The sequence below is a fragment of the Strongylocentrotus purpuratus genome, unplaced genomic scaffold, assembly GCF_000002235.5.
Source record: "Strongylocentrotus purpuratus isolate Spur 01 unplaced genomic scaffold, Spur_5.0 spur5_scaffold_6, whole genome shotgun sequence".
Taxonomy (NCBI): domain Eukaryota; kingdom Metazoa; phylum Echinodermata; class Echinoidea; order Camarodonta; family Strongylocentrotidae; genus Strongylocentrotus; species Strongylocentrotus purpuratus.
Window position 1 is genome coordinate 56,823,928 of NW_022145612.1, and position 15,419 is coordinate 56,839,346.

Below are 15,419 nucleotides of genomic sequence, written 5' to 3' on the forward strand. Positions count from 1 at the left end.
GATCAAATGGTCATGAGAGAATGTCATTAATGAAGCACATGTGCAACAGAATGCAAGACAAAGAACTGTGTATCTTTTCAGATGAAAAAGAGATGAGAGCGCCTTATATAGGGATAGAGAGAGAGAGAGAGAGAGAGAGAGAGAGAGGAAGGGGGATTTACATACTGATAGATAGTTAAACAGAGAGGGAGATAGAAAAGGAGAAAGAAAGAGAGACTTGTGTATAAAGACAGAGAGGAACAAATGGAAACAAACACACACATACAAATAAATGACAGAGGAAGAGAGTGAAGAATAATGTCAGGGAGAGAGGGAGAGGGGGAGAAAAAGGGAGAAAGAGAGAGAGCAAATCCACAGGGTAGCGAAGCAAAGAGAAGAAAGAGATCGCAAAGGAAAAAGCAAAGAAGATAAGAATGGGTGAATTTGGGACATTCATTATCATACACATACACCATGCCGTAAGGGAGGCTTAGCTAGCCCTGAAAATGTCATACTAATGTTACATGAAAGCTTGCGGATATTATGGCAGATGCATCTCTGCTTCTATAAAAATGACATTAAGAGAAGAATAACAGCTTCGCTTCCCATCCCGCAAGTATATTCTCTCTCCCTCTCTAAACTAAAAAGATGAAGCATCAAGGCTACATGAAATCATTTTCTTGTAGCTTTATGCAGGAGTAGATCCAAAATATGAAAAATGGGAGGCTGGTCAATTTCGAAAATACCAATATAAGCCAAAGAGCAGGGTGGTTATCACATTTTGAAAGTGCTAATTTACTCAAACATCCCTGACGATTAAAAAAAAGGAACAAAAGTCAACACCAATATTCATATTACGCATATTCATCAGGAGCTTCCTCCATCTTGCTATTAACAGAGAATCACTTTTCAATCATTACCATTCCACTGATTTAAAATATTACAATTGAAACACATTTATATATTTTTTTAATATACCAGTGCATGTTCTTATATGGTTCATAATGCAATTATTTCACTAACATTTTCTGGTATCTTGAAAATGCAAGTAATACAAATCATGTTCAAATGTAAGAAAAAGATGTGACAATAATAATTTTTGAAAATTGAAAGGTTTTTTTCCTTGAAAAATCCCAATTTGCTTATAACTGCAGTACATGAATGTTCACTATGCACATACAAGGTGACTTTCCCATCCTGTTAACCAGGCCATCACTTCTCAATTAGAGATCACTCAAAGTCAAGTGCAGTACCATCCCACTAATTTAAGCAGCTACACCCGCGGGCCACGCTTTATCTGTCTACTCTGCTTTAGCTGAACTTCACCCGGCCAATTTGTTGCCAATTGGCTGTTACAGGGGCGATAATGTCTGTTACGGGTGGAACCAGCTTGCCTGGTTGTGAGGGGCATGTTCATATTTTGGTTTGTGCAAGAGATCATTAATTTTGGGAGAGAGAATAAAAACTGTGATTTGATAAAATGAGTTGATAATTCTATTGTTGTATGATCAAGATCACGATAGAGAGCCGGCAAGCAAACTATTTTCTCTGACTCTATCAACTGTAAAAAAAAAAACACATGATCTTTCTACATAGAGTGGACAAAATGGAACCTAAGACATATAGATATTACTGATGAATATGATTATTTACAAGAGTTTGATGGTTTACCAATGCTCATGATATTGATCATTATGTTGATGTTTGATATGATGATCATGATCATCATGAAGACTGGTATGAGTGTTAAAATCATGACCATGAGAAAGAGATTAGCGAAATTGATAATGGTGTACATGTACATTCACTACACTGGCATTCACAAGCTTGTATGTACATGTATATGCTAAACCTGACTATAATATGAGATATTCTGTTCACTTTATATTGATTCATAACAAACAATACATTTATGAGAATATCAAACAAAAACATGTCACTACCTAAAATTACAGTATTTGAATTCAGATTTATCCAACAGAATTCACCCAGAAGCACAAACCACTTGGCATGACGATTAAGTCATGACGTTTGAACACAACCTTGAATGGGTATGTCAGACGGACTGCAAGCGGCAGTGATAACGATTAGTCGGCTCCACAAATGGAGTGCTTTGCCTATGGGATAAATACATTGTCATAAGAGTATGGAGGATAACATTTAGCTGCTGGGTAGCACATCCATCTTCCATGTCATAAGTTTATCTTTCGATCTATCCCTTTCGATCTATCCTTATGTCCATCACATGTCTCTCTTTTTATTTCTCTTTTTTCCCCTATCTGTCTCTTTCTCTTCTCTCTTGCTATCTTCTTTTTTCTGCAATTAAATTATTGACATGCATGTTCACACACTCTCTCTCTCTCTCTTCTTTTTCTCTTTCCCTCTATCTCTCATTTAATTTCATCCCCTTCTTCTCTCTACCAACTGTTTAATCAAATTTTGAAAGACAAAATAATTTCATCTTCACAATCCTCACCACTTTTTCATTCACCTTTATATTATTAAAATGATTTCATTTTCATTCCACAGTCATTTTCAACAAATCACCTTGGTATTTAAAGGGTTAATACATTTTCTATCCCATCATTCACATCTCTCCCGAATACTCATCTTATAAACAACCCTATTTTTCCTCCAAACCACATTCTTTTTTCTTCTAAATAATTCCCAATCCACTCCATCTCGTACTGCATTTCGCCACTGCTAAATGCTCGGCCGCCTGATGGATTGTATGATCGCTGTGCTGTAATTTTCGGCTCATTCTGGTTCTTACGCTTTCGAGGCGTGGGGCCCCCATTTGTAAAGAGAGGTAGCTAGAAAGTACATAATTCATTATCATCCTCTTGATGCAAAGGAACTGTGTAGCATATGTATTTAGCCTTGGGGATGCAAAAATATATATTCATCCGCTGGTAGCAAGAAGGACATTAAGTTACATAGTTTTATACAGGGTTGAGGCCCTTCTACCTCTCTAGCAGATAATTCCTAGGCTGATCAATCCTCTCACTCTCACTCTCCTTTCTATATTTCCTCCCTCATCCTCTTTGCAATATACAATTAACTTGGGTATTCTAATCAAACTGGATATCAACAGGTTGAATGTGTTTGCTTCCAAAACTCATTACAAATTCTGTCTACAAATGAATGCAAATGAAGTCGTCCATGTCATGCTATCCATGATGTCAATATTAATTAGTCTGTAATTGTTTTTTACATGTAACTTACCACTGCTTTATACCTATGATAATCCTGCAAACATGCAGATTACCTGTTGAATGATAGAAGGGCATTAACTATGTATACATTCATACAAAATAAAGCCTTTTTGGCTCCCTGCATTTCCTAATAATTTCTCTTCATCATTTAATTATTGGTGATATATTATTTATTCCAACACAGCTCAATCATCCCACATACAAATTGAATTAGTAACTGCACAACTAGAAAATTATGCTGATTAGGACAGTGTGCATCAATCAACTCCCTCTGTATCAAATAATATTCTAATTTATCGGGAACGGCAGCCCTTTCGTAGGCTTACTGGAATTTTACTGTGTGGGTATAATCCATTAATCCTTTTTTCTTCTCTCTCTCTCTCTCTCTCTCTCTCTCTCTCTCTCTCTCTCTCTCTCTCTCTCTAACTCTCTCTCCTCTGTTTCTCCTTTCCTCTTTCCTTCTCATCTTCTCCTTAATCTCATCTATACTCTCAGCATCTCCTACTCTCATTCACAAATACTTGTTTGTCACCATAGGATTACGTGTGCTAACAAGGGACAATTCAAAGTTGTACATGCATAGTAGAGCAAAGGTATTAGGTATACAGATACATGATACAACCACAGAATATTTATGTCGATTGTAATGATTGAAATTCACACTCATTAGTAGAAAGCTCTAGATGTTCTTACATCTATCAATATCAGATTGATAGTGTACATAATTATATTCAGTCTAACTGCAGTACCCTAACAGTTAGATGCAAATCTTTAGCTTTTCATTGGATAACAATCATATCTACCGGTATATAAAGAAGTTTGTGCTTTAAGAAATTTCTTAGAATGAGGGTCAGTAATGCCAAGGAATACTGGTAATGTGCTGTGAGCCAGAAGGGTGTTAACTCATGTACTCTTATATAGGGTTAACACCTGGCTCTCAGCAGACAATTTACTATCTGGGCTTGGTATCAACCAGGACTATGTTAATATCTACTCCTGATAAATACTACTACATATGGGGTTCTGTTTGTTAATCCTAAAATATGAATGATCAGGGGCACAATCATGTATTTAAACACATTTCCTCTTGCAAGTAGACTTCATCTTTGATCAAAGTTTTTTTGCCTTTTAAGGTGTGACCCTATAGTAGCCGATGTGATGTGCATAACTTCACTGAACTGCACTTACAACTATATTCTATCCCGTAACACCTGTAGGAGGCCCCCTTCAGGTAATAACTGCTGCTAATTTGATGAAGAGGATCAACATATTCACTGAATACCTGCCTGCTAACCATATCAATTATTTACGCATACTTTTGTTACATCCATGGAAGTACAATCGAATCTCATGCGTGAGACATGATGCTTCCATCAATTGCGATGCACGATATGCTTGGTTTAAAAAAAAGAGATATTACATCAGGTATTCTGACTCACATCAAACTTACATGTAATCATTATTTTTATCTGGTGAAATGAAAAAGAAGAGATTAAACACTACAATGTTTGAGCTGTTTACATATGTAGTGTACCTGAAAAGTAGCTTCTTCACAAAAACATTCTCGATTCTCCCTCCATTCATGCTGGAAAGATTGACACGTCGCATTACAGTTCTAAAGCACACCTTGGTGCGCACTTGTACACATGAAGTAATGCAAGACTAGATGTTCTTTTTTCACTTGCAAAAGGTTTGCCACTTGATGGGATCGACTTCCATCGCTCTACCTATTTCACTACAGTTGTGTCCCTTCTCATGAATAATCTTTACATACACATAGTTCACTCTCCTGTCTGTTTTCTGCAAGTGTTTTTTGCTCGCTCTAACATACATCTGAAGGTGTTCTGATATCTTAAGGTCATGATTCATGATTCGTTAAAATATCATATCATGTGTATCCAAAATTGAGATTGATAATAAGAAACAAATTACCATGCTTTTGACCAAACTATGGGAAAGATCTGTGCAAAATACATCAAAATGTGCTTAAACCATTCATATAAATATTATAATCATTAATATCATGAAATAACAGATGGCATATCAAAATGCTCGGTATGAGAAATATCCCCCTCCTTCACCCCACCAGAATCCCAAGCAAATAAGTAAAAAGAAAATAATGTGGACCTGTGGGGCATCCACTGATTCGATTTACTAATCGGTCAAATTGAATTTCCAAATGATTCCACCCTCCCGTGATTTACCAATCCCCTCATCTTTCCATACTGCTCCTAAATTATTAAATTCTCATTCGGGGCAAGCGATGGCAGCACACAAACTCACAGACTACAACTATCTCTGCCTAAATGAAGAAGCCACCTTGTAGTATACAGAGAGCGAGCTAGAGCAGGGGAATAAAAAGATCAAATTTAGAGCTGAAATTATTGGGCAGGAATGGGTGGCAATATGAAGGGCACCACTCCTACACACTCCCGATTGATTTTATTGATTGAGGAGGGGGGGGGTGGGGGTTGAGAGAGAAGGCTGAGCGAATCTTCTTCTAAGAGCAAGATGATCAAAGCAAGGCACAGTCTATACTCCGCTCTTAAGGAGAAGCATGTTTATGTCAAAGTGAGAGGAGAAAATTTCACTTCAGAAGAGTGTCAGAAGGGCTAAGTAAAATATTACAAGACAGGCTTGCAGATGAGGACAGGGGGCAGGGATTGTCAATTTTAACTCAACCCAGTTTGACATGCTTGGCAGCAGATAAATGAAGACAAGATTTGGTTTCAGCAAGGGTGGGTCTTCCTTTCCTACTTATATCAGATTTCCAATGTGATAAAGTTCATATTTTTTGCATCCTATACCTAGGCTTCTGAATTCTACACAAGAATGAAGTTGGCTCTTACCCTAATGCGCATTAATTTTTAAATCCTCATTTTGTTGATAATATCACCTATTCTATATTGCCTGTTTTATGTCAGATGCTGAAAGGGCTTAAAATGGACAGATTGGTTAGGTTTTCTTGGAATTTCTAACATATGTAAGAAGAACATCAAATAAAAACTCAGACTGGGAACATTTGAACATCAACTGGTGACATTGAAAAAACACGGCCCAGAATTGAATTCCATCTGAAACCCAAGAGCACACATCGAACATCATGACCTCTGTGCGAGGTCAAAGGTCACCTAACCCTTAACATATCAGGAGTTGAATCCCCCTTTGACAAAGCACTGGATGCACTTTGCTCAGGAGTTCATGTAGTATTTACAAAGGATCAAAACCCAAAGCAAAATTGTAAAAGCAAGGAATGTCAGGAAATCCTTATTTTCATTCAAACAAAGAGATTGAAGGACAAAACTTAATGATATGATCCCAAAGAATAGTCTTAGGTATTCTGTTAAACTGTAATTACCGTCCTTGATAAATCGTATCACATTAGCACACAAACCTGAATTAGACCTCCAACTGCATAGTACTGACAGCATTCACCTCCGAAACCCGAAAAAGGTATGGTTGATTTAGAAAAGAAAGCAGGGTATTTTCAAACAATAGTAACAATGAAGAGGACCAAATTTATCTTCAGAACTCTTCACTGATTTTATATTCTTTTGTGGAAAGGCAAGTTAAAAAAAAAATTTGCAGATAGAATTTCGCTAGACCTTGCTGATACACACATACCATCTACAAGTACATGAGTGCAACATATGGTTGCATGCATGCACGCAGGTATGAGTATACATATAGAATTCTACCCTTTTTAAATGTGTATTTATCATTACAAATTACGTTTATGGTGTAGGCCACACAATTTTTTGACAAGTTTGACAACAATAATAGAAACATCTGCATCATAACGAAACCTAATAGGGTGAGTATGGTGTGAAAACACAGCAGGACCTAGCCAACCTGCAACCCTAAACGGTACCTAATGAAACTGATCAGAACAACCCAACTCGATGTCTAGTGACAGGTTGTTTGACTGGTGGACTCAGTCTGGAGTTGTATTACACCTGCTCCTGTGAAAGTTGCTGAGCAGTAATGACCTACCCTATCCAAATTAATAACTTTAATTGTGAACCTGACATTATACCTAACCTTTAACCTAATCCAAAACCCAATTACAACCATAATACCAACCCTATACTTTTGATGAAATAAAGCCTAAAGCAACAGCAACTATCACCGGAGCAAATGTGAGAGCACTGGACTCGGGATTAACCAACCTCCAAATCTCAATGAGGTCAAACTGAACAAATCTATTAGTCCCAAGCCAAGTTCTAGGGACAAGTTGTTTGAATGGTGGACTCGGGACTACTACTCCTAGCCAACCTGCAACTCGGAATGGGACATAACGGGACCGATCAAGACGACCCAACTGATTCCTAGTGACAGGTTGTTTGACTGGTGGACTCAACATTGCCATCTGGTGCCCAGGCCACTCTAACATGCTGATCTCATACCAACCATCCATCAGAGTGATCGGACCATTCAGACAGAAAAAATTACAAGAATCTCAGTACAGTAACTTACTAACTTAATAGCTTTACAAGAAACAGGTCTACAAGTTTAATGTCTCTCTGAGAAAGGTGTAACTTGCATGTATCTAGCAATATATCTCATCACAAAACATGTTGCGAAACTAAGGCTTAGGCAAAGTTTCCTCCAAGAATTCTGAAGCATGCAGCATCTAACTATGTGAATATCCTACAAAAGAAAAGTTCTTTACAAGCATGCATCATCAAAACATCTTCATATGTTATTTTTTCTTGTGTGTTCTACCTTTTTACTACACCCTACATTAAATGTATATCTAGTGTGAATGAACCCTGAGATGAAGAGAAACAAGTGCAAGTGGTGGTAGATATGGATGATACTTCGATGAACAAATTGAGGAAGGGCAGTAGCATGAGGAGTAGTTTATTATAAGGCTGACTAGCTATTGATATGAGGTGACAATTCTCATTATTAGCATTCAGTGGCGATTATTATTATTTTCTTTTATCAGTGAGATCGGTCTCTTGACATCATGGTAGTTAATTCTATATATTTGTATTACTTTAACTTATATCTAAAGTGTGAATGAGACCATGAGATGAAGAGAAGCCAGTGGTGGTGGTAGTGGCGGTGGTGGAGATGGATGATGATGAGATGACCAGATTGAGGAAGGGTAGTAGTAGGAGGAGTAGTTCATTGTAAGGCTGATTGATTATTGATGGTGGTGTCAACCCTCATCAACATTCAATGGTGCACATATGATTTCCTATTAATGGTGAGATTGATCTCTTTCCAATTGCATGGTGGTAAGCACAGATAATATTTTGATTACTCATTGGTTTTCAGATGGCCCTAGTCTTTGTTGCTGTTTGCAATAAAATTATTGCTTGAGGCTAAATTACTATAGTATAGAAGCAATATCTTTTACATATGCCATAACTTTGAATTACTTTTATCTTCACCTTTACAAAGTTTTCTTGTACCTGTTTTCAAAAAGATTTTTAAATTTGTTGTTTCATTACATATACAATGAGTGAAAAGAAAATGAAGAAAAGATAAAAACTAAAATCAGCAGTAAAAGCACTTTAAATGGCTGGTGAATTAAATCATGGTTTGAAAAATATATAAATACTAAAAAGTTGTTTGTTTCCTTCAACAAAATTGAAAATGTAAATCTAGATGTACTTAAAACTACTGTCAAGAACTTTGGCTACAAGGTGATACGTGCTAGTATCACATGTCACACAGCACACCATCTTACATTCCAAAGAAGATTGAAGAGATGGGAAGTGATGATGAATCAATTAGTTTTTAGAAGGATGACGAAGGAAAGGACCTGATCATTCACTAATCATTGTATCGTGCTTGTCACATCACACTAGACTAATGGGCTCTGCCTTAACTTTAACTACGGTATTGTAGTGCTTTACAAGTTAACCAAACCTGTGAATATATGACCAGAGAGATGACTCATTGTATATTAATGAACAACTAGAAATTTTAAAAACTTCCATGAATTGTTAAGGATTGCCACCGCAAGAAATATTTTGTGAATTCATAAAAACTTATGTGTTGTGTTGATTGTGATTCAATTATTTTGTGGCATAAACTTTCATGAATCTGAACCACTTGCGAAATTCATAAACATTTCATGCATGCAAAGTTTCTAGTTGGACAGTATTTCTATAATAATATCCATAATTCAGTGTAAATTGTAATGATTCACATTTGCCCCTGGATTTTAAGTGCCAATCTAATATTCACTAGGTTGACTTCTATTTTGACTACCGGTACACTCAGGGCAAGAAGAGGTCACCCATTTCTTTCATTTTCTATGGTAGGCTCATTCATTTCATTTCAGTTGTTCACAAATTAGGAGGTGACAAAGCGTAGCTCTGTTTCACACAAATAGATTTAATCCTCACACAATGGGCTCATCAAATGAGTTTGATGAATTAAAGAAACATGTCACTAAACTCGACTTATTACACGATTCATAATGAAACTCAGCAGGTAAGCGAAACTGACGTGGAACAAATCACAACAAAGTGGGCAACACTGCCTCCGTCCCTATCGTCTTTTCTTTACCAACTGTTTACATCTCTCCTATCTGAAAGGAAACTCACCTCAACCAGAGGGTGAACTTATTACAGACCTTGCAAACCAGCAGGAATTTTCTTTTCTCTCTTCCAAAGGAACAAAACATTTTGCGAGGAGAGATTGAAAGAGAGAAAGGTGGAGGGCAGATTATCCTGGCAAGCGGGGAACAATTCAGGATGCCATTCAAAAACCTGTTTTATTGACGCAAACAGGACTGCACTTTGAGGGCATGGCGGATATAATTTCAAGAATGGCTGAAAGTCTTTGGGATTATATTTGAAATGGCTTCAGGTTGGTGCATGATGGGATTGGCCCATTGAATGCCTTTCCAATCCAAAATGAGGAATTCTGAAGTAGGAATTTATGGTGTATTTATAAGTCTACTCACTCTTCTTTTGTATAAGTAGTGATTGGCTGACTACAAAAGGAACAGCTGATGTCAGACTGTTAAGTGCCCATATTTTGAATGGTAGAACTAAATAGGTTTCCTCATACGTATATGGAGACCTAGTGGCCTACATGTAATATTTATCCTATTCCAAACTAATGACTTTTCTGTAGATCTTAATTCTTTTTCGTACATTATTCCCTTTCACCAGAATTTTTCTGATTCATCTAATTCCTTTTTCTTATTTCCTTTCCTTAGGGATACATCAACATCAATTTGCCATCCCCTACCCAGGAGAGAAACGCGGGGGCTGCAAGGATTAAATGTGATTGCCAATTTGCTACTGCTGTATCAAAGTCCGTGCATGAAAACAGTGCATGCTCTATCAGAGAGCAGAATTGTCGAACAACTGTACAAGCACTTGAAATTCATTGATGAGGGCAATAACAATTCATAATCATGATAGAGATCAAGCACTGATAGATGGATCATCATTTATTATTCAGTACTAAGCCAAGATGTCACATCACCTCACCGCATAAGCAAAGCTTCTAAGAGCACACTCCCGCCGAACATGGCAGCACGAATATGTAACGGAGGACAGAAAGGTGATAGCTAGCGTCCATCAAACCTGTCCAGCGGTACCTCGTAGTGTCTCCATGCTTAGTCTACATCAATGCTCTGTAGCGATCAATGCTCTACACCATGCTGTGCCTTTGGCATGAGCTGTTTTTCTTCAATGAAAATGCTGCAGAAGTTCACCAAAGTGCCATCTCTTGCTGCATAGTCTACCTTACACAAACAACTTTGTTCTTATTTCATGATATACATGTTGAAAACATCCAGGTTGATTAGATGGAGATCACTAGTATTATTTGATGAATGCACATAGAGTGTATAAGGTGTTTTTTATTAGTCACAGTAATACTAAAATCATGAGGCTCCTGCATCGATCCTAGACGAAAAGGTATTTCAAATCTAGCAAATATTTAGATGAGACACTACACGATTAATCCCCATAATGGAAAACATATTCTCCTTACCAAATTTATATGAAAATGTCTCTTTTATTTTAATTAGAAAGAAGAATAAGCAAGCAAGTTGACAAGGAATGCAATTCACACGTAACTTTATATTTAGAGAATCAATATTTTTAACACTGAAAAAGCATCAAATGTAAACCGTCCCTTAAAATATACTTAGTATGTGGGAGCTACAAATTTGACCACAAATGCACAAATAGATGCCTTATTCCAAGACTAGCACCAGAGCAGCAGGAGGTGCGAAGTCTCCCTTGCTCAACCTTCCCAAGCAAAGAGGGCTCCCCGCTGCTCCTCGAAGCACACACATATTTGTTGGTCTGACTGTGTTCTATTTGTATGTTGGCATGTTGTAGCATGCATCCCGTTTGTGAACCTGTGTCAATCAAGCTGTGCATTGCAGTCGACTGCACATGGACTCTTTTTACCGTTTCAGATTCAGAGTTCAGACGAATACAAGCATTGTCTGATGTTTTCAGTTTGATGTTTCTTTTGAACATCTTGTTAAAATTTATTGACTTTTTCTAAAGACAAGTGGAGTAGGCCTACAGTTAATAAAGATCATTTTCTACAACAGTATATCTGAGGGACAGCCCAGTTGTTCTCACAAAATGACCCCCCCCCCCCCCCAAAAAAAAAAAAAAAAAAAAAAAAAAAAAAAGAGCAAGCCCTGCATGCCCGCATCTTTGATTCCATATCATCATTCATTGAATACAATTTTCCTGAAAATACGTTTATAAAAAGCAAGGGGAAAGGGGAAAGAAAAAAAACCCATTGAAATACAAGAAAAAGTCTAATAGATACAGGAAGAGAGAATGTTGGAGAGAGAAACGCTAATCTATCTAAAGAAGATAGGAAGACATTTTAGCAAAGCTGAAATCCAACAGACATTTCCATATACTGTACATGTAGAGCCATCTCGAAACTATAAGAAATAATCACAATTCACTATGAACGTTCCTTGCGAGGGACGATAGGGTCTCACTGATGATCTGGATGAAATGGATGTAGTCCACTTAGCACGCAATTCAATTTACAACAGGCCTCAGGGTTTGGGGGTTCAAGTATTCATTATCACAGAGAGAGAGGAACCAATTCACCTAATACTCCAACACAGAGGTCAATGTGTGGGCACACATTGACAGCAGTCCTTCACATCACATGCGCATCGTCGATTTGAATGTCTATATGAATATTAGTTAAATTATCCATTATTGTAAATGTGATAAACAAGATATAAAAATATGGGAATCAAATAAGAATAAATTGTTCTCATGCCTATATTATTTTTATCACCAGACAAAGTTTATACGTCTATACTTTCTCAATCATTTGAGTAATTTCAGAAAATGATTCAAATACTTCCTTGCAAGAACAGACAATTTTTATGTAAAAATTTGGTTTGATATGATCGATGTAGCAATACATCGTCATACCATTTTTTATTTTTTTTCAGTATATCACTTTCTTTAATATTTATTCATTTACATCACTTTCTTTAATAACTATCCACATAATTGTTTTTAAAAACTACAGTTTTACGTAATTTAAACAAGTAGGAGAAAAATCTTGTAAAAATAATAACAAAAACACTTTCCTGTTATGCAAATACAGTAAACAGTCCAACACTGGTAGAAGAAAAAAGACAACTACATTTCTCAATCTTAGAGCAATACAGAGGGGCAGGAGAGAAGATCAACCACCATCAGGTAAATCATGAATTTTCAATTGATATGTCATCTAGAGCACAGAGAAGGTAAAATATTGTGAAATGGAATGATTCCCAATTGGACTTTATCTCTTATGATTTGTGATGCACTGGGGACATGTTTTATTGGATCTGACTGTCTTACGCCCAGCACGAAACAGCCATCAAATCCACTTAAAAGTTAATTCTGATAAAGGTCTCTATTCACACTAAATATCGTTGGTATATTGTTTGATGAAGACGACTTTCCTTTAGAGGGTTTATGAAAATTCTCCTCTTCAAGGTAGGTAAATGTCAAATGTTATGTCTAAATTAAAACTCTGTCTTCTGACACAAGGCGTTTATAATCCACTTAAAAAAATATGGCACAATAAAATGAGATCGGTACAGCGCATGCCACATTTTGTATTTAAAATACACAGATCAGTGATTTTGTGTACAGGTTAATGTAGGAGCCATTGTTGTACTGTACGTTATATGTATTATGTATGTATTTTCTCCTCTAAAAAAACGCCTGATATTAAGTTTTGCCATGGAAGTTTGAAAGGCAGTTTCTTGTATGATGTCTTTCATGATAAGCAAAACAAAATTCCTCTCCCATGCCATGCAAGTTGGAACATGTGAACAGCACAGGCCGAGAGGCTAAACCATTTATGCTTTCATGTGAGCTCGTTGTTCCGCCACCAGGCACAATTTGTGGAATGATGTGCAGTATGTCTGGCCGACCTGTTGGTGATTTATTGGTGCTTTATCAGTGGAACGCTAGGGAGAGACTGGAAGATTCCAAATACGCTTGATTAAAATTAAATGATCAATCAGGGATTCATTTGCCCTGAGTGGAAATGCATGCAGTTTGCTCATTTATCCAGAAAATGAAAAGCAGGAGTGTTGGGGCGTTTTTCTCGGTAATGAATGTCATAATGTTGCTTCTCTTGCTATGTACATACAGAGTCAAACCCATTGTACAAGGTACTGATGAAAATGTAATATCCAAATCCCAAAAGGGATCATTTTGTGAAAACGAGAGGGTTTCTGGGTGTCATGGGAGTGGGGCCACGGAGGGAGGGGGGGGGGGGGCGATGAAGGAATCATACATGTGCTTTATGTCTGTAAGGATGGGGCATTGAACAGGTCGGAGGATCGAGGCTGCTGCATCCCCCTTTAAAAGTAGACACGTTTCATAACGCTCAAGTAGTAGACATGTTTCATAACGGTCAAGTAGTAGACTTGATATGCTCATTTTTCATGGCCAGTCCCGCCCCCTATGTCCGTTCCTACAACCTGAGGCAAACCATGTTTATTCTCCACAGAAACTGTGACAATAACCTTCGACTTATTTACAAAGTTGCAGCTGAAGTTGTTATTTTTCGTCAAGAAATATGAAACACTATTCATTTACGAGGATTCATAAAAACATTAAATGCAGTACAGATCAAAGATGTTCATGACTTTTGACAAAACAAAGTCTACTTGTATACACTTGCTTTATCTGTCTGTCTCTATTTCTAAAAGGATTATCTAGAGACTTTGTTATAGGTGTGAACAAAGAAAGGGGAAATCAAATATTTTAATATAAGACTTTGAAGGCACTTTTCTAAATGGGAAACAACAAACTTACCTATAAATCCTTCTTGGCACAGGCATGTGTATCCAGCTTCCTTCTGAACGCACACCCCTTGGTTCATGCAGGGGTTGGAGTAGCAGAAGTTGATCTCTGTCATACAGTAGTTCCCTGTGAATCCTGGAGGACAGTCGCACTTGTAGATAGTCTCAGGATGGATGGAACGGAAGATGACTGATGTTGTTGCGATGAAACCACCAGGTGTCCAGAAGACGAGAGGTGCAATGCACTGGTAGAAGTCACTGCATATCTCGTTGAGGCAAAGGTTATCGCCAAATGGAAGAACAGTAGCACCTAGCGCCTCAGAGAGCTGGCTGCGCTTGAGGTAGACCCTCTCCTGCAGGTACTGGGAGCTAAAGAAGGAGCCATCGGGACGTTGCGCCGCAAAGGTGATGTTGAGGATCATGGTTTCCTCGTCTTTGATGCTGAAGAGGTAGACCAGGTCCTGGTTGGCAGGGATGATACCAGCGAGGGCATCAATGAATTGGAGCAGCTTCGGAGTAAGGAACTCGTGGGACTGCATGTCTTCTACCTGGACAGTCACACTACTGAACAGCATGTCGTGGGTCACCATGATCATCCGGAACATACAGGTTGCTGTCCCCATGTTTACACCATCTGTAGGTAAATAAAATAGGATATGAAAGGATATTTAATGACTATTATCATTATAGATATTTAACACTCTCCTGTACTGTGGAAGGAAAATCAAACAAGCAGTAGACATATCAGATCTCATCCATGTAAACTGATTCAAATTTCTTTCATCAAACAAGTTAAATGACAACACAAATACTGTACTAACATTTACATTGCAAACTACGATTTGTTTATTATACATGTTTAGTGTAATAATGGTAAACTAAACAAGCATAATGACAAAGCAAATACAATTTCTTTTATAGCAAAATGCAATTTGTTTATTTGT

At 37.4% G+C, this 15,419-nt stretch overlaps 1 protein-coding gene across 8 annotated transcripts in view; it reads right to left on the reverse strand.

Annotated features, from left to right (window-relative positions):
* Positions 1–15,106, reverse strand: part of LOC752126 (cadherin EGF LAG seven-pass G-type receptor 2) — a 77,861-nt gene extending 62,755 nt beyond the window's left edge. For all 8 annotated transcript variants that reach the window (XM_030972732.1, XM_030972731.1, XM_030972726.1 and 5 more), the window contains exon 1: positions 14,489–15,106. In XM_030972732.1, the coding sequence (XP_030828592.1) occupies positions 14,489–15,098 (610 nt within the window). In that variant the 5' untranslated portion in view covers positions 15,099–15,106. The remainder of the gene's footprint in view (positions 1–14,488) is intronic.
* Positions 15,107–15,419: the final 313 nt, after the last annotated feature.